At 45.0% G+C, this 26,398-nt stretch overlaps 1 protein-coding gene across 1 annotated transcript in view; it reads right to left on the bottom strand.

Annotated features, from left to right (window-relative positions):
• The window catches only part of RP9 (RP9 pre-mRNA splicing factor), a 111,620-nt gene that overhangs the window by 44,564 nt on the left and 40,658 nt on the right, over positions 1-26,398 (bottom strand). Inside the window, exon 2 of the mRNA XM_085607499.1 lies at positions 17,727-17,757. Within this exon, the coding sequence (XP_085463625.1) occupies positions 17,727-17,757 (31 nt within the window). The remainder of the gene's footprint in view (positions 1-17,726; positions 17,758-26,398) is intronic.

The raw sequence follows: 26,398 nt of genomic DNA, 5'->3' as shown, positions 1-26,398 counted from the left end.
GCAGTAAACATCGCTGCACTTCCAGACGTCTTCATTTACATGTGCTTACAGAGGCCTTTGCGCTCCCCTGGGAACCCATCCACGCCCCCCCAGGGGGGCGCGCCCCAGAATTTGAAGACCTGTGCCCTAGGGTCTGTCGGCACCGGAATCGACTCTGAGTCATCAGGAATCAGAATGGAGCCTATTGCGCTGGGAGCATCGACTTCGGGACCGGCGCTGGGGAAGGTCAAGTTGGCAAGATCAGGGCCAATCCAGACCCGGAATTGGATCTATAAGACTCCATCGAAGTCGAGGCCGAGCCGTCAGCGCATAACCTGATGGGGGCTCTTCCGATCCCTCGGCCCCAGAGGCGCGTAGGAGGGGTCAGCTCACTCAAATACTAGCTGCATGGCCTCTAAAAACTCTTATTTGAGCAGGGGCGCTCGGACTCCCGGAAAAGGTAGGAGAACTGGAGTCGGACCTGGCAACAGCTCCACAGAACCGTGCCTGGAATGTAGATTTTACACTCATCTCGTCAATCCCAACGGACAAGGTGAAGTTGAAGTCAGTCTAGACTTGTTCTTCTTGTGCTTCTTTCAAGGAGTTTCCTGAGGACCTCAAGTTCGAAGACGACTTGCGGCTCCAGGAACGGTCCCGCGACCTTCTCTTCCTCGATCGGGACCGAGACCACCTAGGAGCCGTGCTAGATAGTGTTGACAGCCAGGCCTCAAGCAGCTTTAGGGACAGGTGCCACATGGCTTAAAACCTACCTTTCTAGAAGTCATTCCTTGACACACAAGGAAAAATATTTGACAAAACGTCGAAAAAAAAGTCTGTCAAAAGAGACAGAGGGGTAGCTTTTCCATGGATCAGCGCTAACTGGCGTGAAAAGAACTGACATCCGCATGCCTGCGTGGCACCTATATAGGTGACTGCGACATCATAATCGGCACCAACAACACCACGCAGAGCCAGATGAGCCATCCGACGGCGCACAGGGGTATTGCTCACGCAAAACTTTCCGGAGCCAGTCTGATGCCTAGGAAATTCAAATGTAAGGAATCTGCAGCTAGATGTCTATCAGATATCCCTCTACTTCCCCTACACTAGGGTTCCCACCCCCTTGACACACCGTGCACCTGAAATAATCCCACCATAGTCAAACAGCCTACTTCACAAAGCCTACAATACCAAATCATCACACAACGACAAAACAGCACTGTCAACGTAAGTGCAAAGCGGTGCAGTACTGCTGCTAACAGTGCTCATTCCACCAGGGAAAGACTGACAGGACCATACCATTATCAATTAATCCCCCCTCCCTCTCTACCACCACCTAGAATGCTCATAATGCTGTACCAGTGGCCAAAGCCAGCCTTGCGGCTGGAACAGCAGGGCCCTTCTAATTGAGACAGCCAAACTTCAACTAACAATAATATGCTACATCCAAGAACCAACAATACACACTGAAATCTTCAATAGTTCCAGCAATTACGATCAACTTCCTCAAGGGTGTGGCATCCCACAGACTATTCAAACCAGGCCTTAAATTGAGCTACAACAACCTTCCAACACTACTTCCAAGGGGCAAAACACAACTGCCAAAAGTGCCACTACAATCCCACAGACAACAAAGCTCACATCTTATTGCCAAAAGGAGCAAAATTGCCAATCAGGCCCCACAACTGTGCGACCCAATCCACAGTATGTAATCCACATTCCACAGGGACCTCACACTTCCACGGCATATCACAGTCCCCAACCAGATCTTAAAAGTTTCATCAACCATGCTACTTCTTGCTAACAGTTCACCAATACCAAAAGGACACCTGCATGATCGGCCACACAAATATCACTACTTCTAGTCCTGCTAAATCCACAGCAGCACCCCCAACATCTGAACCAAACGTTTTCAAGAGCGCTGCCCAACAGATCAGCCCAATTGTTTTTGCCAACATACTAATAGCTACATCAACACAGTCAATACGAATGAGCTTGCACTAATGGTGCCTATAACATCTCTGAGGGGCTCCAATGCCACCAACAACATGTTTTCAAAACACTGCCAACATCTGAACATGAAGCAATAATGCTACAATATAATCCAAAGAGCTCCAAAAGCTTTCGCCATCCCACCAAACTGTTACCCAATACCACCTTCAACCGCCTTAACAAGATACTACAACTTTATCTCAAAGAGGTGCAATACCACTGCCAACAGTGCTGCAACAATCGTAGAGCACCAACAATGTATACAACACCAACATAAGTCTAACACCACAAACACTTCCAGAAACACTGAAGATACCACAGCTCCCCCAATACAATAAATCATGCCCAATACCACGCTGAATGCCACCAATATCAATACTCGAACCTTTTCAACTATGTTGGTAACTTCAATAGTGACAAAGGAGCACACTTAATATTACCTTTTAGAAGTGAAAAACACTTGCAAGTGCCCCGCCCACTGTCAACATCCTGATAATCCCACCAATAGTGTCCTAACCCAAGTGCCTAGAGTGCGCCAACACTCCCGCCAACATGGTCCCAACATCTACGCCACAAACAAATCTACAATGTTCCACACGCCTCCAATAAATCACTTATCCAGGCAAAAAGTGTTAGAACACCTTAGCTAACAGTGCGTAAAGCATACAACCACTTGCATCAATACTTGAACATCTTCCTCACCAGAACTACACCTCAGACCCAACAGTGGTAAAAAAACACAACTGTGCAAAAACAACATGAACAGTTCTTACAATATACTCATCATTCTTCTGAATGTTCCCCATCAGTGACCCACCAAGACCACAAACACAATCTCAAACGCTTCCAACACTGAAAGCAGTGTCTCAATATCATTCCGACATCTCCACAACACCAAGCAAGCCACTCCAAATACCACACTACGTGCTTTAATAGGATTTCAACATTTTCCTCAACACCTAAACATTTTCGTAGTCATGCCCCACCAGGGACGCAATATCACTGCAACAGCGTCCAACAGCTCAAATGCACCCTGTGCTAACTATACTGACACCACCCAAACAACTGCCTCACATTGGCAGGAAACCTCCGGAGGCACCTTCAATATCTCCCCTGAAGCACCAAACCAGCTTACAGTTCTCACCCAAACACCAGCAGAATACAGACCCCACCCAGTTGTCCAAGAACTCTCTCAGAGAGTACCCACACAACATCAACAAGCCATCCTTGGCGGTGGACCCAGCACCGTAAACACACCCCACTGCAGCAGAACCCTAGCGCACACATTTCCATACTACCACCTCCCACAAGACACAGCTGAATAAAGTGGGTACAAGTGTGATATCAGATTTATTCAAGTTGATATTGAAAAATAAACTCAAACAACCTCCCAAAAAAAGTATAAAAATTGTGTTAGAATTTAAAAATACCCTACACAAAACCCAGGGCAACAACAAGAGTGGATGAACTAAGTGCATGGCTGGATACATTGTAGGCAGTGTGAAAACCCAGGCATGACACTGGCAGGAGCAGTGGTAGCTATCGGTCATCAAAGGTCAGGTGTGCGGGTCTTTTTTTGAGAGTTCGAAAAGGAATTTAATCACTCGGGTTCCACGCTACAAAACCAAAGAAACAGTCGCTTTGCAAACAGGTTTGCATGCCTCCACAGAAATGTAAGGATAAGAGTTACTTTGTAAGGACAAAGAAGAAAACCATAAAACTTCAGAAATTAAGCTAACGTGTGGCCTCGAAGAGGGAATTCATTCCTGTAAGAAAGAGGGGTGTGGTGTTGCCAGGAACTGCCTCTTCTGATTACCAGTAGCTATGCATTTTCATGTCTAAATCTTTACAAAACTGCACTCGTGCAACATCACCACGCTTCTAGGTAAGCACTACTACCCAAAAACCTTTTAATGGTACTGCTATGGTTCATATGTCGCACAAGCTGCTGAAGGTAATCCAAAGCACCTGTGTACATTTTACCTGTCAAGAATAGAGCAAACCAGTTTAGCTGTGTGTATGTGAACTGTACATCTGTCCCCTCCTACACATGCACTCAGCTCAATGCTGGAAACGAGAGAGGGGCTGCCTGGTTCAGACTCTGGCTCAGAATGCTTATACATTGCCTTTGCTATCATAGGGCTGCTTCAAAGTGCTAACGATGGGTGGAGGGAGTAAGAGGGGAGGTTGCATGATGTTTCATGCTGCTTATATGGCGCTTACTCAAACCTACGGACAATTCGAAAGAAGTCTATTTTAACCAGATTTTCCAATTCATCACTAATCGCCTCTACCATTCAAGTATTAATGCATTCCTTCAGTTGCCTGTCCAGTGTACAACCTTATTGGTGCCTAACAGCGAGGACAAGACAATGCTAAGAAGTGCTGGGTAAACAAAGATAGAAGTCCTTAAATTGCTAACAAAATAAAAGATTGTAGAGAGATCGTGTACTCAGTCCCTGCTCTCAGAGAGGAAGAGGCATGACAAATGCATATCATGGACAAATGGGGAGAAACATTGGAAGAGTGACGATTGAGCCAGCCAGCCCATGGCAAACCTATGGGTGGGCTGAAGCCCCTAAAGTACATACAACAGGTCTCTTTTCGAGAAAGCGCACCATCTAGAGCAGAGACCTAAAAAGGAGAAAAACATGTAGCAAGCTACCTGAATGAGGTGAGCCATATGTTTGGTTCCTTGCAGACAAGTGTGTTTAGAACAGTTACTGAAAGCTTTCTTCAGTTTTAATGTACATCAAAGAAATATCATTTTTATTGCCACAAGGAAAATGTACTGTTTTTAATTACTGTAACTTTAGAGATACAGCCTGTGTGCCCTGCCTGCAAAAACTGCATGAAATATAAGTAAGTCACCCCTATAGCAGGCAGTAACGCCCTAAGGCAGGGTGCACTCTACTACACGTGAGGGCAAAACTACATGAGCAGATATGACCTCGTACAGGACAGTTCCATTACTGCCAGTACCAGTGATCAGGGAAACCATTCTAAAAGCATGTGCAGGACACTGGTGAAAACGAGTTCCCCAGCTACACGATGGTTTCATTGAAAATAGGGATGTTTGGTATCAAACATCTTGTATTAATAAACCCACACTGATGTCAGTGTTAAATTTAGTAATACATGCACCCAGAGGGCATCTTAGAGGTGCCCCCTGAAAACCGACCTGCTGGTGTGTTGACTGACTAGTTTTCACCGGCCTTTGCTCTCTGGGGGCCATAAACCAAGTCTGCTTGACAAAGGCAACCCCGCCCACAGGATGACCTGCGTATTAGCATTCCAAGTCTGGCGAGTTTCAAAAAGGCCCACGAGGTATGTGAACGTGGCTGCTCTCACAAGAGAGAAAACTGACCCGCTTTGTCCAGAGTCCTTTGGCACCTGGACAGGCAGGAAAATTAGCTAGGCAAGACAGGTGTGTCCATCCTCAGGCAAGCACCACTCCTGAACTGGGCTACCTGAAGTGGATGCGATTTTTCAGAAGTGACCATCTTGGCGATGGCGAATTTAGGATTTTTGGAACAGAGTTCTGCCCACTTCCCTCAGGAAACGGTCACATAGAGGGCATAGTCACCCCAGGGGTGAGTAGCCCATTAGCTACTACCCTACACTCCACAGACGCCCCTAAATTCAGTATTTTGGAAAGTACTGGCACCGGGAAATCAGATCCTGATGACTAAAAGAAGAAGGGGTGGAGTGCCACAAAAGCGAGGACTGCAGAAGAAGCATCTGCCTGCCTAGTCGTATCTTCTTGACAATTGCACCAAAGTAGCCTAGTCCTACAAGTTGCAGATTGTCCAAAGCCTGAGAGAACTGCCAGAACTTCTCGAAAGACTCAAAAACTCCTGTGGAGCAGTGCAGCTGCTTCCCTGCATCCTGCAGGCACCCCAAAGAAGACTAGGAGACTCCTGAACTGCAAACACCCGGTGCCGCAAAGCACTACTGCATCCACGCTTCCTAGCCTGAGCTGAAATGGCCCAACGGTGCCAGTGTGGCCCCCTCGCCCTCCAGAGACAAAGCCCACCTTGGACTTGCCCAGTATGGACTTCCAGAACACCGCCTGCAGCCTCTCGGTGCAGGCCCTCTCTACCACGACTGCTCCTGGTGAGGTAAATCCGCTGCCTAAGGACATCTCTGCACCAGTCACCCCTTGCCAGTGAAGAAGAGGACCAATGGTGTCCCCGTATCCCCGAGTATCGTGAGGCCTGAGGCCCCTTGTTGTTTCAGTCCGAGCCTGCAGCCCCTTTTCCGATGGACTGATCTCCATAGACTTGAATGGGGCACCCAACGCTGTAAGGCACCCCTGCACCTGGCTGCCCAAGTGCTGCCTGCAGTCAATTGTTGGTGCTACATTGGACCTTGTCCCATACTCACCGAAGTCCAGAAGATGGATCCCGTAAGTTGATGCTGAGTGCCCAAATGCAATACATGTCTTTCCTCCAGTGGTTTATATTACCAGGAAGTGCTTCATATACAATTTAAAGCATCAAAATCACCTGATGCTGAAAAACACACCTCTGCACCCGGACGTCCTGGTGCCTCCCAAAGTAACCTGTTGGTGTTGCCTGGGACCTTGTCCCATGCTCACCTAAGGCCCGGGGAAGGGTCCTATAAGTCGTTGTTAAGTGACCGTATACAGCGTATGTTTTCTTCCCAAGTTAACATTGCCGCAAAGTGCTTCAATTATGATTTAAAGTATCAAAACCTCTTGGTGCCTAAAGCTATATAAAGATAGGTGTTATTTTTATAAATTGGTTTGGAGTAGTGTGTATAATTTATTGGTTGTGTGTGTGCAGCCGATGTCTAACACTTCTATCTGATAAGCCTAAGGCTGCTCAGCCACACTACCCCAAGAAGAGCACCATGGGGTTGCAAGAGCAAACCCCTGTCCACTAATAAGGGAATACCTGGACTATTTGCACGTATACCCTTTTTTTGGTATACCATATAACAAGCCAGCTTCTTACAGTAACCATTCTAAAGTGCTGCATCTCTAAATAGAATTCCAAGACCAAAGAATCTTTATTATTGTTAGGGTCTTGAGCCCAAGAGAAAAAGCAAACCAAGCTCTCTGAAACAAACTCTTCTGAATGGCTTTCAGGGAAAGTTGGACAAGGCATCCTACATTCTGTAAGAAGGATGAGATATTGGTTAAAAAAATCATGATCAGTGCAGAAGACCAGAGTGACAACTGCCTGATAGTCAACACCACGAACAGTCTCTCATGCAATTTTCTAAGGCAAATAGACCCGCTAGTGATCCAACTTTATTAGGGAGACTAAGTTTACAAAACCAAGCCACGTATAATGCTCCCCTTTGACTACTGAATCAGAAGTAACAATCACAACCTAACATCAAGGGCCAGTAACAAAGGGAAATAAACAGTGAATGTTCAATTTAAGTAAGGAAAAATAAGGAAGAAAAGAACACAGCAGAGTGCAACTCACAGGGCCAAACTCATACCAATTATGAGGTAGTGCAAGCAGCTGGAAATTGAGAAATGTCTGACAAGAAAAAGGATCAAAAATAAAACTGAAGTACTAATCTTGCCAGCAGATCAAAACAATAACTACAAATTTGCAATAAAGAAGTTTGCTGCGGAAGACTGACAACTGATTGAAGTACAAATCAAACCCTAAATGAAAGAATCCAGAGATGGTCCAGAGGCACATTCATTGGAAATCCTCAAAAGACAAGCAAAGATTCCACTAAAGATGTAGAATGTCACTGGGGCGGATGGGAAACCGAGAAATAACCCGGAGAGCCTTGCTATTCAGATGGGATAGGATTTGCTTACAAGAAATATGGACACAGGAAGCCTGGCATTTACAAGGGTCTATGTCAGCAGTAAATCCAGCATGATTCTGGGATTTCTCCTCCCTAGAAAGTCCGCTTTGACCCACAGCAGCTTTCCCCTTCTCAGGCACCCTTTTAATACCTTGTAGGCACACTCAGCGCTTGAAACGCATTACTGTGCATGTTTCACACCTGTAGGGGGTTTCTCCCGTTTTTAAATATGTGCCCTGTCATGCTGTTGTCTTTACCTTGTCCTTTTCCCCCCCAAGGGCCACAGGATCCAGAGGACCACCACAACGAGTGAGGACTGGCCCTGAAGGGGCTGGGTCTGTGATCTCTTGCTCTGCCGCGACGGTCCTGAGTGGCTGGGGCTGTAAATGGATGGCCCTCTGCGGCTGGGGCTCTCTCGCAGGAGCCACTGAACTCTCAGGGACCATCTTGGGATTTCAGCTGGTATTTATACCCTGGCCCGGCACTCCTCTGTGCTTCACATTGAGTCTTCCTATTGGTGCGGTCTGGCAGCTCTTCGTGCTTCCTCTAGGGGATGTCCAACGTCAGGATTCTTGGATTGCTGTGATTCCTGCATCACCACAGATAACTCCCTACACCAGTTTGGCACAGAATGTCTTTCTTTGGGGTTCTCTCTCTTGGGCATCAGTACTTTGACTTACAAAGCTACCATCTTTGTACGAGACATATTTGCCTTTCTTTACTACTCGTCTTGCGTTTAGGCATACTTTATGTTACGGTCTATGTACGGAATGGCTCATTCACTCTCCTAAACTTTCTCGAAGTCGAATGTATTATTATTTGTACCTACATTATGATTTATGTTTTGTGATTTACGGTTTGTGACTTTAGGCTCAACAGGAAGAGGTCTTGGTAACGCTCCCTGCCTTAGTTGAGCAGGTTTCATGTTGTGAATGTTCATATGTTGGTGTGTAGAAATTCGGTGTTATCTTTGTGACCGTGTGTGAGTGGGTCATTAGTATTGTACAGTCACTTTCCAAAGTTTATGCATTCCTGTCACCTTGACTTCTTCGGACATATTAAAGATGTTTATGCATGCCTGTCTTTCGTGTTGAATAATTGTGTGCTTACAACATAATATTCCTAGGAGCTGGTCTCCCTCTTTTAGGTGTCAATTGTCAGATATCGCTTCCCTACAGCCAGGAATGGTCTTGAGCAAATCCTCATAGTACCATGAGTTGAATTCCCACGGTGATATTGTGACACTTCGTTTGCCTTTTCCACCACCACAAACGCGCACCGGTCATTTCCTTTCATATTTTAACTTTTTTGGTTGACTTATTTTAGTTTGTGTGTTCCCAAACCCCCTTCCCTTGATGTTATCAAATTGGCACTGCTGGCTCTGTGTCCGTTGGATGGTTTCAGAGGATTGTTGGGTTCCAGCTGCCTCTGCGATCCAGCAGAGAGAAGAACGCGATCCAATGTTCATCGTCCCAGCATTTGTTTTATTAGCTTCCTGATAATCATTCATTTTTCCAGAAAATCAGAATTAAGAATGCCATCCTAAAGAAATCAAGCATCTATGTGTCCTTCCTAGATCACACCGCTGCCTTCGACCTGGTAAACAGGGAGAGGCTACTGTTTGATCTGAAGAATACATCCATGAATCCATACGCAGTGGCAATAATTTGCAACCTTTACCTAACACCAGAATATGCGAGTTCAATGCACGCTATCCAGAGAAATCCTTCACAGGAGAGGAGTGATGCAGTGTTACCGCCTGGATTAATTTCTGATCAATCTATACGTGTATGACCTACCGTTCTACCTGTAAGACATTACAGAAAACCAAAAAATGCTCAGACCTAAACTCCAATTCTATTCTATGCCAATGACTTTGTCCTTGTGGCAAAAAAAACCATGTACCTTTACAGAAATTACAAAACCGTGGAGTACTGTCAAAAAAACTTAAATTCAAATATATTACAGATATTCAAAAGACATGATTTAGAATAACAAGACTAAGAAATCAAAATAAACTTCTACTTAGGAAAGGATTACTTAGAGACTCAACCACTTACTCTTTGGGGCTGACACCATCACCGCTGGGGCCCTGACACCGTCTGTTCTCCCCCGCTGCCGTTGTTCGTTGCTTCGCACGGCCGCCGTGGGGGAAGACTACAGCTCCCAGCCTGCACAGCGGTGTCCTGCACCGCCCATTTCCCGCCTGAGCGCGCCCGGAGGCGCATAAACACCAGCTGCTCCCTCGGTGGAGCGGGAGACTCAACCACTTACTCTTTGGGGCTGACACCATCACCGCTGGGGCCCTGACGCTGTCTGTTCTCCCCCGCTGCCGTTGCTCGTTGCTTCGCACGGCTGCCGTGGGGGGAAGACTACAGCTCCCAGCCTGCACAGCGGCGTCCTGCACCGCCCACTTCCCGCCTGAGCGCGCCCGGAGGCGCATAAACACCAGCTGCTCCCTCCGTGTCGCGGCCGCGCGCGGGTGACGCCGGGCAAAGCCCGGGCAAAGGGCGGGCCGTCTGTGGCCGTCAGGGGCCAGAAGAGGCCGGGCCGAGCTACCCCCTTAACAAGCGGTCACTGACGTTCATTAGCTGCTCAGGAGCTAAGGTACTGTGTCCCGGCGTAGGAAATTACATGTATCTCCCTGGGGGCTCGTGACATTGTTAACTATCCACTACTCAGCTCCTGTCACATTCTGTGTGTTGCCATTCTCTTGTGGCCATCTCTTTGGGTGTTGGACTCCCGTTATGGGTAAAAGGAAGGCTGTAGAGGGAGGTCAGATGGGCAGCAGTAAAAAGGGTAAAAAAGCAAAGACAACCACTCATGCTACCATGAACTGTGTTTTGACTAGAATCGAGGAGATGGTCAATGAATGTGAGGATTCACTGGGCGGTGGGCAGGCGGGGAGTAAGATAGTCAATACCACTACAAATCATAAGAACACAATTCCATCTATGTTTTCTAGCCAGCGTTTGAATAAACAACAATGCATTCTCTCCACCCCTATCAAAACAATCCCTGATCCTCAAGTTACCCCTGCACAGGCTACGGATACGGATACTATGAATGATATAGAAGCTGGCCCAGCCATTCTCGATTGTGCCCTTCAACCTATCCCATGTTCTAATAGGTTCGCCCCCCTCGACTCTGATCCATCTTACTCCACTAATCCTGCTGAAAAGCTCAATGTGGATTTTGTGACCCCTAATGGGTCTGATGTTGATACTCTGGTGGTGCTTCTAGATAGAATCAAGAGATTAGAGGAGTTGGTGGTGGACCTTAACAAGAGGGTGGAGAGCCTTGTTGCAAGCCAAGTACCCCCCTGATACTCCCTGTTGTCTCATCATTTTCTGGGGTTGCACCTTCTATGAAGAAGTCTGGTCCATCCAAGCTAATCCCCTCAAAAACCAATGTTGGATCTGTATATGGAGGGGTTCACAGCGAGGATAATAATACCAGAATAAATGGTCTCGTTAAGTCATGTGCAGACATGGCAAGACGCCCAGAGCCAGCGGGGACCCCAATTACAAATTCTCTTAACAGGCGCCCCTCTAGTTCTCTCCTGCCTCTTACACGGAGTAATAACAATCTACCATCTCATATGCCAGCTAACTTGCCCATGTCTCATCTTGTTCAGGCTAAGTCCTCTGTTTTCATGACCTATGTACCAAAATTACCACCATGGTGCGGTTCTGAAAACAGTGTCTCATTACATAATAAAGCTACCCACTGGCTGAGACATGTTAGAGGGTGCAGATCGATTATTAGAGGATATAACATGGGTAAGAAGGTTATCACGGGCGGATGCTACTACTGATTGTGTAGAGATTGTACTTGGGGATCCTACTTTAGCAGAAAATGTATTACTAGAGTATAGGTCATCATCTCCCGCTAACTCTTCAATTCAGATTCGCAGGTTTCCTGCTTGGACCTATTCGAGGGAGGGAGAGGACTCTGGTCTACGACAAGTGGACTGACTATTTAATTCTCGAACAAGGCCCCCTTCACATTTACACGTACCCCATGCAAATGAAGGGCCAGCTCTGAACATCACTTCTCCTCCCAATATGTCTTTTAATGGTCTGGGCGAAATTGTCGAGACCATGGTAGTTGATGAAGGATGTCAAAATAGTAGGGCGGTGGATGTGGGGACTGTTTCAATGTTTTTTCCCCCGGGAGCCATCAAGTTTTTATCGTGGAACATTGCGGGGTTAAATAGGAATCTTATAGATCCTGTCTGGAGTGATTTCATCGATGAATTCGATGTAATCCTCTTCCAGGAAACTTGGAGCCTGGTCCCTCTATACAGATCAGGGTTCATTACCTTTTCCATCCCGCAATTAGGTCCATACGAGGACGACCCTCGGGGGGGGTCTTTTAATCTGGGTCAATATCAGCTTGAACTGGGCAGTTAAGAGCCATATAAGCACATCTTCTGACCTCTTGCATATATCCATCAATGGGGTTGACCATCAACCTCCCCTTGAAATATTTAATATTTATGCTAGAGGGACCCCCGGTGAACAAGTAAGCTCTACCGTATCAGCTCTTGAGTCTGAACTCACAGCCATTACCACTCAGGCGGATGTCATCGTTGCCGGGGATCTCAATTGTATTTTTGAGCCCCCGAGCAGCGATGACATCCTGGGCATTGGAGATGTTGATTCCAAGCAAGGTATACCCCAACTCACTCTCCCACCAATAAAGAAATGGACTAAGAGAGCTGTACAACTCAATGCGTTAACCCTGGAGTTTAACCTGAGGGCGACAAATGGGCGAACTCGTTCAGATAGTTTGGGAGCCCCTACTTTCACAAGAACTGGTGCCCCCTCGCGCATTGACTACATCCTGCTGGTTGTGGTCGGATCTTATCGACATGGAGGTTATCCCTCGGTGTGAGAGCGACCACAACCCGCTGTCCATGCAACTCAGGCGCAGGCCGGTCACTACTTCTATTGAGCCCTCAAATAAGCAGAGGCCTGGGGCAAGAGAGATCGTCCCGACTAACTGTAATAGGCGCCTCAAGTGGCCTAGGGTAGTCAAGCGAGAGATGGACCTGAGCAAAATCAAAAGGATAGTGATAGAAGGTACTGTAGCATTGGACACGCCCATGGGCTGTTTGTCACAGGCCCTTTCTTCTAATGATTTTCTAGAAGCATATCAACAGACCATGGTAAGGGTGGGGAACTTCTTCGAGTTGCACGAAAAGGGGGTCCGCAAGCCACCCCCCCCCAAAGACAGAGAACCCTTGGTTTTCACCTGATTGCAGGGAAAAGAGACAGATTTTATCTCAAGCTATAAAATCTAAGGAACAGCCTTCCATTGCCAATGCCCGGAAAATCTACTATAAAGCTATAAGGAAGGCAAAGCGATTGTGGGATGAAACCCACTGGCAGGATTTAAAGGCTGCAGCCTTATTGAAAGATTCAACCCCCTTTTGGAATCTTATTAACAATAGCGATAGGGGAGGGGCGGACACAATCCCGAATCATATTACGGGGAGTCAATGGCACCTACATTTCTCTGATCTCTACTCACACCGGGAAAGTGTGGTTTTAGAAGAGCAGACCCCGGTGGCAGAGTATCCTGTATCCGGGGAAGGCTGCTGGACCTGACTGTCTCCCTGGTGACCTTCTGCTCCATGAAAAAGATCTTTGGGCAGAGTTCATCCTTCAGACTCTAAATAAATTAGCTTCAGGATACCCAGTCCCGGATTCATGAAAAGGGGCGGAGGTGGCGGCCATCTATAAGAAAGGGGATAGGGAAGACCCTGCCAACTACAGACCGATTAGTTTAATCGACGCGATACAAAAAGTTGTTGGCAGAGTCCTCCTGACCAGGATCAAGGCTTGGGTAGATGAGGAGGGTATTTTGAGCCATTTTCAAGCAGGATTTAGAGAGGGAGTAGGAACTATTGACCAGGTCTTCAGATTCTGTACAATACACTGGAAATCCGTTGTTATTGAAAAAGGCAGCCTTTATTTGGCGTTCATTGATTTAAAAACGGCCTTCGACCTGGTCCCACGATTAAAACTGTGGCAGGTGCTCTGTGATCTGGGCATCTCTCCTCTAATCCTGGACGTCCTCAAACGCCTTCATGAAGGCAATTTCGCAAAAGTTAGGTGGGGACATCAGGGACAGCTCACAGAGAGGATAGCTGTTGAGAAAGGGGTCCGCCAGGGTTGTGTGTTAGCCCCGACCCTGTTCTCTCTTTTCATAAATGGGGTGGCAGACCATTTGAGAGACGACATGGCCGATGCCCCTACCCTGTGCGGGGAAAAAACACCTACCCTGCTCTTTGCTGATGGCACTCTGTTGATCTCAAAAAGCCCTATGGGCTTACAAAGATTGTTGTCCCGTTTCTCCCAGTTTTGCGACATCAGGGTCTTGAAAATAAATACAACAAAAACCAAGCTGATGACGCCGTCACCCTCAAAAAGCTTTAGGAATAACATCAAGTTAAACAACACTACACTAGAGCTAGTGGAGGCTTTTGATTATCTAGGAGTGAGGGTCAACAATAAGCTTAAATGGGCTCCCCACTTGTCCAAAATGCTCCTTGTCCATAAAAGTGCCTTAGGGGCAACAGCGAAACATCAGAGGCTCTCATATAGCAGGCCAATAGCTGCAGCTGTCAAGGTCTATGAGGGGAAGGCCATGTCAGCGGCCCTCTACGGGGCGGAATTGTGGGGATTCGATAATCTAACAGAGCTGCTCAAATCCGAGAACAAGTACTTTAGGGACCTAGTCTCGCTTCCTCTGTCTACCCCGCTAGTTCTGCTTCGCAGTGATCTGGGTAGACATAACATCAGCAATGTGGCTAGGTTGCGCCCTATATTATATTGGACAAGGCTCAGAAGGTCCCCTGCACTTCATCATTAAGCTTCTGCCCTGGACGAGCTGTTAAAACTTGGAGCAGAGCACAAGATTCCTTGGGTAAGGAATCTGAAAAAACAGTTGCAGATGATAGGCCTGGAAGAGGCCTGGGAGAGTCAGCTTCCCCCACCCAAATCAACGATAAAAAAGATCTATTGGGAATGGGTCACGACCAATACTGTAAGAAATCAGAGGTGCGTCCTAACTGGGAATTTTTTAGACGTGAAACCCGTTCCCAGTATGGAACCCCTTATGGACCTGATTGAATCTCCTGGAGATAGGTTACTATACCTAAAAATTAGATATGGTACCCTCCCACTTCATGAGTTTCAGTCTGGATGGAGTAAGGTAACTGAGACCCCCAAAGGCTGACTAGGCTGTGCTTCGCCCACAGAGTCTATTGGCCATTTTATGTTTGCTTGTCAGGCGTACAGGCAGCCAAGATCAAGATGGCTGAAACCGGTTTGCAATAATCTGGGCACTAGGTCGTCCAGGATGGCGCTGCGTATTCTGACCTATGAAACATCAGTCCCCAGTGTCATCTGTGGGACTGCCAAATACCTGGGCTGGGCCTGGAAGATAAGACGCAAGCTCCTTAAGGCGTATCAACCACAAGTGTAACCATCCACCTTCCTGACCCTGCACGAACTCTATTGCTTATCTACACCATGCAATGGAGGAGTGGGAAAATGTTGTAAATATATACACACATATATATATATAAATATATATATATATATATCTTTTTTATTGTTTTATCTGTACAAAGAATGACGCTATTGTTGTAGTGGGTTTTAAATTGTTTTTATGCACTGTACTACACTTTTAGGATATCTTTTTATATCGACTAAAGTTACTACAACAACAACTACTTAGAGAAAGTAACTTCTTGTAAATATTTAGGAAATATGGTTTCTTCAAGGGCAATTGGAAAGGTCCACTATATACAGACGACAAAACGGCAGAATTTACAGCTCGGGGTTCCATTAGCAATCTAAATCAAAACAGATTCAACCTTTCTACAGAGGTGAACTAAGGGCACCTGCAAGGGCAACTGGAATCCTGTGACACAGCCTTATAAAGGCATGAAGAAAATTACTCTGAGTACCCTACATACTTCTCCAGCACAATTTTAGAAGATGACTGTGCTTACTCAGATACCACATAAAAGGCATAATATGATTCTTGAAAGTTGAGAGCCAATGGAAGAGAATCAGCTATTGGAATACTTACTGGTTGACTAACAATAGAGTTAACACTCAGAGAAGCACAATTGCCATGTACAAACTAGATGGCCTAAGCTGAGTGAGGGCACCCATATTAGCAGTGTTGCTCAACCAGGGTAGAGAGTGCATCCATGTAACACCACTAATTAAGCGACCCCCACCTGGAATGTGTTACCCTCTGGCTGTTCATCTGTCTCCATCTCTTTTGTGTTTAAAAACGACAGAAGAGACAAAAGGGGAAACCATGGTGACCAAGAAAGAGGACAAAGAAGAAGCCTTTTAAGACTTCTTCCAAGACAAATCAACACAAGGGTTAGAGGCAGAGGGACAAATACTAGACTTCGTAAATTGGCTTAACCTTGCATCCACTGCACGGAGTTGAAGAAATAAACCTGTAGAAGTTGCATAAGATTGCATGGCTTTAAAGAAATTGAATACAGGAAATCTCCTGGACTTGATGGTTTAGGGGACAATATTATAACATATTTCTAACTACGATGGAAAGCCCTTTAGTAGCTCCGTTTAACTCTTTCACGTAGGAGACAGGAATTAACTCAACAAAGAGGATGGACGACATTATACGGATACATAAGTCAGGGGAAATTAATGGGGACTGTGCCCCATATTGTTCACTAGCATTGCTAAATCTTCACTAAACTTATGGCCAAGAGAATATCAAATCTGATGCCATACCTTACACACGCCAACGAGGTACGCAAAACTAAGGAGATACACGACTGTGAATCTTAGACGGCTGGCACACATAGTGAAAAGAGTCAAACAAAAACAGATACCAGCCGGCCTGATCAGTCTCGATAATGAAAAATCATCTGACCTTGTCAGCTAGAAATTAAATAAAGCTGTCCTGGAGAGATTGGTCTAGGGACTAGGGATGAATTTTAACCTGAAACAAAGAACCAAAGGCTAAGATTTGGGTAACTGGCTTAAAACTGTAGAGAATTGGCCCGCACAAGGCATGGATGTCCCATATCCCCCTTATTATTTGCTTTAATGGTATAACCATTAGCAATCAAAATACACAATCATTCTAACACTATAAAGATACCATTGGAGGGAGAACATCATAACATGTTTTTTTTTTTTCAGATGATGTTCTGCTAACATTACTCAGACCTGAATCACTTATACCAGAGGTATTACTGGAAACATTGAGAAAATATTATGTTTTAGGGTGCATAAACAAAAATCTGAGATGCTGAATCTCACTGTCACAAGAAATAGTGTTAACTATAAAATAAGAAATGGTGCCCATTCAGATGGGCGTCACCATCCATTAAGTATTTGGGAATACATGTAAGGAGCAGATTAGAGGGAGAGAGAGAACGTAATTGGCCAGAACTAAGTCCCCCAAAAAATCTGAGTTAAATAAATGGAAATCGCTCCACATATCTAGGTTAGGGTGTATTAATGTAATTAAAATTAATATCCCTCCCTCATCTCTTACCTTTTTCAGGCTCCAGCTAGAATACCACAAAAAGAGGTTATAGCAAATGTGATACCTGATTAGTCTGACATATTACAGGGCATGACACCTCTGGTTAATAATTTAATGGACCACTACAGAAATAGAGAAAAAAAACTAATTACCAGACAGCAGTGTAACGACCACTGATGGATACAGCATGGCTAAAAAAAAAAGTGCAACGACCCCAAAATCCTGTTTAGCCATCCCTGATAGAATGATGTTAGATGTATGGCGCATAATGACAGAGAGAGAAAGGCTGACTAGCTTTCCATCTCCAAATTTACTTCTAGAATACTATTTGCTTACTAAGATTAAGTAATCATCAAACTGAAACTGTTAATGCAACAAACGAAAAAATATGTGCTCACCTTTATTAGACCTGGAGGTGGTTGTTCGTAACTGTAAAACAAAAATAAACAGGCATGTCAAAAACATTTACCTATACAGATCAGTAATTGTCACAAGTTCATATCTGGTGGAGTTTGCATTCTCAAAACCATCAAATACATATTCTAAATGAGAACAGACCCACAATTAGACGCTGAAAAGGCATTTGATTCACTTGAAAGGCCCTCTAAAATGGTAACGCAGAGATAATGAGGTGCAAGAGCACCAAATTTCTCTCCTGGGCAAAAGTTCAGCATATGAGACCAGAAGCGAGGGTGAAGGTCAATGAAATACTGCCTCCCCCTTTTCACCTGGAAAACGGTGTGAGGCAAGGATGCTCACTGTCTTTGCTGCCGTTCACTTTGGTTCCGAAGCCATTGGCATATTGGGTTAGAGGGGTAATAGGATTAAGGGCCTGAAATGTGATTGTGAACGACATCACTGATTAATCTCTTTATGGGGTTGGTATGCTGCATTAAGGCGCCGATCTTGAGGCATCAATTTCAAAGATATTATATATTTGTAAGAGCTGCGGGAAATACTCTGGAATGAGGATAAACTGGTGAAAGTCCTACCTTCTCCCATTCACAAATTGGGTTCCATCCCATTGTATGGAATGCTCATTTCAGATTCAGAAATTACTGCCATTACTTGGATGTGTGTATGACAAAGAATGTGGGTTTGTTGCAAAAAACTTTGACTGAATACCAACTGGATTTAAGACAGATGTAGTAGATAGGAGTGGGCTGCCACTTTAGCTACTAGGTTGGACAGCATTGTATGTACAAAGTAGTCTGGAAATGCTAGCGAGGACACCGCCGACTGCCTTGTACAGGAGTGCTTATGGAGCAAGAATTGCCCTGCCAGCTCTGAGGATGTACTACTTGGCATCAGAGTTACAGGTGATTAATGTAAAATTTCCTAGCTAACGTGAAGGAAAGTTTCAATTCTATTAAGGACGCGGAGGCAAGGATTATGCATTTCTCCTTTTATTTTTAGCTCAGCAGCCCAACATATCAATAATAACCTACAAAAAAACCAAAGACTATATTTCCCGTGAGTCTTTAAAATCAATGACTTATTCCACCAATGGCCTTCTTCCATCTTGTATACAGACATCAAGAAAGGCACTTCTTACTTTGCTACTCAGCAGCCAGAATAGTGCCTTTCCTATCTGATTGTCATTTATTATAAGTTATTAGCACTTTAATGGCTTCTTGTTTATTATTGCAACAGGTCTGTTGTTCGTTAGATATGATGAACGTACATACAGTACAAGCCACCCCAAGGTCCTGGCATCTCGTTCTTACTCAGTTTACTCTTGAGAGCTGCCTACATCTGACAGCCTAACATGGCTGCATCGAGGTCTTGACCTACACGGTCTGCTTCAGAGCTGAGTGAGATCTGGATCCTGCGTCCTAATCGAGTCGCATTTGAGTTCTCCCAGCCTATTCAGGCCACTTAGGAGCTCCTGGTGTCCACAGAGGTGGGGATCTGGGGGGGGGATCAGAAGCGCGCCCTGTTTGGGTGCGGTAATCACTAGTGGGTGCACAAATGTTTCAGGAGGCTTCGCGACTCGCGAGTCTGCTCTTCTGCTGCAACTCGTTCAGTGGTGTGGCCTTTCTGACTGCAAGCGTGTGGGGCTTCCGTCTGTTCCTTCAATCATCTTATTCTGACTCCAGTTGCCGGTACTGTGATTGCGGAGTTCCCCAATGCAGGATTTTCCTGACGACACGTTTCCTGCTTTGAGTTACCCGATGTCGAGCATCAGCAAATCTACCCAAATTATTACTGCTTGCACAGAATAATTACGGCCAGAATAAATACTTACTTTAATATAGCAGATCCCAAAGAGTAGGCCATTGAAGCAGTGCACGAGGAACCAATATTGTTGCCCCTTAATGAAAGGCTTGTGATTGTCCTGGACATTTTCCTCCAAGAGGCCACTTCTTCTGCATAAGAGCCTATTAGTAAGCAATACCTGCTGCTGGGTGGCAAAAACCAGAGTACTCTCATTACGGAAAGGAGCATTTGGGACTGTCCCCCCAAGGGGGCCCTAAGGTACCCCAGAGTTCAGCCAGTGACAAACAGGTAGTCCCTAAGGGGCAGCAAAACCCTCAACAATTCGATGCTTTTGGAGAGGCTGTATTTAGTCTTCTTGAAGAGACTGGCGGTGGACCAAGATAGTCGGGAAACGGACAATCCTGGAATAACCCCAGATGAAGATTCTTTCGTGCCCTCTGGAGAGGATGCCGAGGAAGCTTCTGACAATGCTGAATCGGAGGATGAACCAGGTCCCAGCAGACCATGGAGACCGGAAGGAGGCCCAAACGTCCCAGGACTATCCTGATAATGCGACCATACAGAGTTTGGCTGACTCCTCGGACAGGTTTAACCCCCGCCTACATTTTCCACCCCCATTCCTCAAACTGGACCCCAGCCGCGAAGGTGGCTCCGTATGTTAGCAGCCGCATTAGAAAAATGTTGGATAAGGAGGTTCGGGGAAGGCTCAGGGCTGAATGCACCAGAACATCTCTGGAAGGAAAGGTGGTGAAAACCCCCGAAATTGAACCCAAAATGGCCACGTTTGTAACAAAATGTATCAAGGACCAAAAAGGGCCTTGATCGCTCTTCAAAGTCCTATCAGGACAAACATTTAGATATCATGGGCTCTCTGAGCCAACAACAAAAGGAGAAATGCATAATCAGAGCCCCTTGTCCCGACATATAATCAGTGGGTTCTATCCTTTCAAGGGGCCCTTCTCTAACCATAAACCTGCATGTGATGGAGGAAAGAGTATGTGGAAGGGCTCTAGGGGAAATAGATGCGGGGGGGAGCACCTGCTACTCGCAGCAACCATCTTACAGGTGTGAAATAAAGCTACTAACCGTAATGAATGGGAAGGCAAAATCTTGGTGGTAATATGGCAGTGGGATAGCACGGCACTAACAGATGGAAAAGTGCTGTAGGACTTTGGGAAGTGGGACATAAAAAGGCATATAAAAGTACAGGATGAAATTGTTTGAGGCCCCAAGAGCTGAATTTGTATTCTATACGTCACAACATTCTAGACGTTTGCAGGTGATGCTCGCCCTAATGTCTTATGAAAATAACTTGGTGGATGTCCAAGATAGCTCACCATTAGAAAAAAAAAAGAGTGCTAGCTGAACCACTTAGGACCAAGGCAATATCCAGATTATATGATGGTTTAAGAATGCTGTGAGAGAGGTGGAGTGTAAAGTGTAGACCTTTGAACAATGGATGGGATGGGAGAATGCATATAAGTACTCCCCCCACCCCCGATGAAGTGGCAATATGATCAGTGTTCAGGCTAGTGCGGTTGCACTGCATGTATTATGCTGGTTTGGTAGGAACAAAAGCGGTGAATGCCTGTTAGAATGGAAAGAAGAGGAGACCCTCATTAGTACATTTGAGTGCCCCAAACAGGTACCATTCTGGGGTAGAGTGGAAGCCAGACTATCACTAATGACTGGGTTAACACCCAAATAAACATCCATACTAGCTTTTTTGCGGATTTGGCACAAACTCAACCTGCTGAAATATGAAAATATACTATAGAACAGAGGGTTAACATTGGCAGAAAGACAATGCTAGATTATGGGGCTCACCATTGGTACCAGATTCTGAGGCCTGGCATGAACACATGGACTGGTGTAAGATGGCTAAAATAGTAGTATATATGAGGGAGAGGTGCCAGAAGAACATTAAAAGGACATGGAGTCAATGGATTGGAGGTTAGGAAGGCGAGACCACTAGAAAGATCCATATGTAATGCTGGATGAAGGAGCTTTGGAGAATAGTACAAATGAATGCTGAAATGTGGATCTCTCTGCTCTCTGTCAGGTTAGACTCCTAATAATATGCAACCTCAATGTCAACATTTTTGTAAGATTTTGGTTTCCTTTCTTGTGTTGAGAAAACTGAAAAAAACAATGAAAATATTTTTCAACAGTAATTTGCCACCGCTTTGTAGCTGCAAATAGATGTACACAAGTTTGGTAGTGTGCAACCTTCATGCTCACAATATGTGTGAACCTTTTCGTGGTTTACTGGGCTAAGACTATGTCAATCAGAACCGTTTACCACTGGTGTACTGTGATTGAACCATAGTTTTGGACACAAAACTGAGCACCAAATACACCCCTTTAAACTGCACACAACCGAATACGGCACATAAAAGATTCAGCCGTAATAAATCGAAAAAGTGAGCAGTAATACTACTCTTCAGAAGTTTCTGCAGGAGGCAGCCTAGGCTACTCCATGTTTAACACCTTTCAGTCTCTGGAGCTTCCCACTACAATTTCTTTGAGACTTTGAGAACCTGAGAGAACGACAGGCTATGTCAGGTATTTTTCAATTGGTAAAGATATGGGTCTCACGCCTCCCATGGCTCAGGCTCCCTTGTGATGCATAATAGATTTCTATTGTTGAGATGTGTGGGGTGCAGGCTGTGTTTACGTGGGTCAGACACCCACTCAGATGTTGCAGGGGAATTCCAAACAGGCTGGGGTTTCCAGGCACCCTCTGCCATGGGGGTAATGCCCAAATTCCTTGGATCCATCCAAGGCAGATGGACCTTTTTCTGCAACATATAATTTTCCCTTAAGTAAAACTTTCTGGGTGTATATCTGATGGTAATAATTAATTGCCTAAAGTGTTGTCAAATATTTTCGATGCATACTTATTACACCCTGCAATTTACATCTGCTGTCAGAGTTCTCCCTCTAAAACACCATTTTAGTTACCACTTGAATGTAGTGAATACAAAAGGGATCCCACTGTGGCTATGGCCACCTGTGTTATACACACTACATACACTCATCGTCTACACACACCATAAATGAAGGAAGGACCAGGTTGCGGTGGACTGGCAGACTGCTTTAAAAAGTAGGCTTCCCAGCTATAGACTGATAAAAAGGCCCGTCTTGTTACTATGGATGGAATTGCTGCCATCCACTGTAAGTCCTCTACCGCCTGGTGAGCTAACCACAGTAATGCTTGGCAAAGAGAATGAACAATGTGTGCACTACTATCCACATAGCCCGATTCTGGGTCTCAAATAGTGTAACAAAATACAGTATATGGAAGATTGTTGTGCGTCTCAAGTCACACCTCGCAGTGATGAACTTGAGACAGATGTGCATGCTCTCCAGTGATGTAGGAAACCTTCTCCTTCCCAAAGTAATACACCATTCAAATAAATTGGCTATTGAATTTCACCATACGGGCTTGTCTGGTCTCAATTTATAAATATCTCAATACATTATTAATGTATTGTCACCGTAATACTTGAATTTCAAGCTTAAGTGGCATGTTTCCACGAAGCAACCTGTACTCATGTTATCTTCTTATCAAGGAATATCAATCTTGACTTTTGATAGCTTAACCAAGGTTGCCATATTAACTTTCACTATGTTTGTACCGGCATTCCTTTTTGCAGAACTAAGTGTACTATAATAAAATATTTTAAACATATGTGATCTAATCCTCATGATCTGTCTGACATCTATCTCACTGCATCACTTCTTCTTTGCTAGCCCTTTATCTAAATGGGTATCTTATTACAATTCTAAACCTTATATTGGATTAAACTTTTGTAGAGAAAAACGTCCTTGTATACAAAGAAAGCTGTTCCAACTGACTTTCTGTTGAGCACCAATTTTCCTCTAGCAATCTCAAACTAAGTCCACTGGAGGGGCTTCATGTTCTGATTGCGGTTACATCAGCAGGGGGGTGTATAGAAAGTATACCTTTACACAAAGTGGTTACTCCCCTCTTATACCTCTCTGCTCGGAGACTGACTGCTGGTGGCAAAACATAGCTTATGGGCAGGTTTTTCTACCAGTACCTCTATTAAGGAAGAGCCTACCTGCTTTCCCTGTTAAGTATACCCAGTTCCCCATAACATAAATCTTGCTTTCCATCCCATTAGGTGTAGAGAGAGTCGGTGCGTCATGTTTCACCTACAGTAGCATCAATGGGAGCCTGTGTGCATGCTCAAGTGTGCGCAATGGACAATACAGCCAATGTCGGGCAAAACAGCAGTCTTATCATATGTTGCATTTTTCCTTTGTGTAGATGTAACAACATGCATGCCAGCATGTCTAGCTCCCTGACAGACGTCTGACTTGAGGAGTATTTTCAGCCAGATCTTGTAATTCCTAAAATACTTGTCGAGCAACAATACTCGAGTTTCCCTTCCCCCATTGACGTCACCTAGAAATAAAGAGCTTGCATTGTGTTTCTATCCAGTCTTTATCTGAAATAAGCAAACTGACCATTTTATGCCAACCCCTTCACAGCCTAAAAAAGTCAGGAAATGATGCTTCCCAAACTATACCAGATAGAGGTTTCTATCAGAGCCACTAAAGGAGGCTGTACCATCCTCAACTTTGCGGGAACCCAGCTGCGAGAGATACAAAGACATCAGCCCTTCACTCTAGGTCCTAGGGAAGTGCCACTAACTAAACATTTGAGCCAGCCTTTGGGCCCCACAGTTATGGATAGATTGTGGACTCCTATTATGCCTATAGCTGAGAGGATCTGTTCCATCTTTAGAGTCACGTGGATGCTGATAGTAGCAATCAAGAATGCAACAGCCTACTTTTGAGATACGGGCCTATGAATACTGGTTACCAAGGGGAAGTACTCATGAGGGCTCGCTAAATTCCAGCACAAGCAGTCCCCCACTTTGAACATAAATTCTTAAGTGTCGTAGGGCCATATGGGAAAGGAACTGGTCTTTCCACTCCCGATTTGTATTTGGGGCCACAGACACAGATCACCTAGTCTTCAACCCACTGAGTTGATCCTTGGGGCTCGGAGAAATCCTGGCCAAGGTCAGCAATCTCGTAGAAGACTTGTTTATTGTAACATACTCTGTTCAGTGGTGTGCCCCAAACACACCACTGAACTTTTTGCCTACTGCTTTGTAGGCGCATTCCAGTATAGAGATTATTTTATTTAAAGAATAATGAGGGGATACATAATTATGGGGAGAGAGGGCAGAAGAAGGAAAGTTAACCTTTGAATGCTCTCCCTCCTTACCCCTGAAGATGGAGAGATTACGCCAGAAAGCATAGTGAAATGTGACAATACACGTGGACCTTGGACACCAAGGGTAAACTACAGCACTCAACATGGAGAATACCCAGTGATAGCCACCTGTCTCAGCATGAGAGAAAAACTCACAACTTTACCCAGCCTTTGTAGTTTCTCAATGCAAGTACTCTGCTACCATTACCATTGCTTTAATAAATGGAGGACATCAGTCTCCAGTACCCTCAATCCTTCACCTTCTGTGTTACACTAAAGCCCTAACCAAATCACAATCAGTGTTTGAAAAGCACAGGGATGCTTGTTATCCTTGTACCGGTTCAAACTATACAGCGGCACAATGCTTTGGGTTGGGTATGTAGATTAAAATTGCAGGGCTGTCTTATAAAAGAAATATGCTGTCAGCCTCTGATTTGAGTGTAAGCATCTTCTGTTTCCTGATGGTTAAACGTTTAGTAAATGGAGAATAGGCACGTTTGCATAATGACCATTTTCTATTCCACTTTGAGGTGTACGATTAATTCCATCTATTCTCTTTACAAAAGGCTGATTCGGTTTGTTAGGTTCCAAGATGCTGCTCCACATGGTTTATCCAAAGACATCTGCAAAGCTCATTCTTTTATGAGAGATTCCTCCTTCAGGTTTTGCAACTTCAACCCACCTCTTGAGTGGTTTCATTTTTAATCACAATGTCAAAGCTGCCTGCAGTTAAAATTGCAAACCCGTGAGAGAGATTCACCTACCCATTTAACCTAAGCCCCCAGTATGAGGGTAAGAGCTAAGCTGCGACAATGTGCAAAAGTGACACTCCCTTTCCATTCAAAATGCATACATACACAGGTAATACATATGTTACTACTGGTTTATATGGCTCTTTTATACCTGCTTTGTGGCTTAGTTGCACGGAAAACAGCCATGTCCAGGATGAAAAACTAAGTTGGAAGCAACATTGTTATCATAGACACATCAACCACAGATCTAAATTACGGACTATGCTTGCTGACTAAGTGTATCTGCTAAAAAGACAGCTCATTGGGTTAAGCTGTCGCTGCAAAGGTTACCATCTGTACGACACACATTTTACTGAACAAATGTTAGACCTGGCATCTTTTGGCATGGTTTCCCCTGTCTTTTTGCTTCTGGCCTCCTGTTTTTGATTGTCTGCTGGACTTTGTTTTTGCTGGTGTTTGGACTCTGGGCACTTTACCACTGCTGATCAGCGCGAATGTGCATGTACTGCATGTCTAAAATGTAATGGCATTTGGTTTCTCCACGATTGGCATATTTGATTAACTTGTTAGTCCCTCATACAGTGCACTACATGTGCCCAGGGCCTGTAAAACAAAATGCTACTAGTGAGCCTACAGCACTGATTGTGCCACCCGCATGAGTAGCCCTTCAAACGTGTCTAAGGCATGCCACTGCAGAACCTGTGTGCAGTTTTTAACTGCCATGTCAACCTGGCAAGTACACCTACTTGCTGAGCCCAAACCTTCCCATTTACTACATGTAAGGCACCCCTAAGGTAGGCCTAGGTAGACCCAGGGGCTGGGTGCTATGTATTTAAAAGGTGGG

The sequence above is a fragment of the Triturus cristatus genome, chromosome 5_2, assembly GCF_964204655.1.
Source record: "Triturus cristatus chromosome 5_2, aTriCri1.1, whole genome shotgun sequence".
Lineage (NCBI taxonomy): Eukaryota > Metazoa > Chordata > Amphibia > Caudata > Salamandridae > Triturus > Triturus cristatus.
This window is presented reverse-complemented; position numbering and strand designations above follow the sequence as displayed.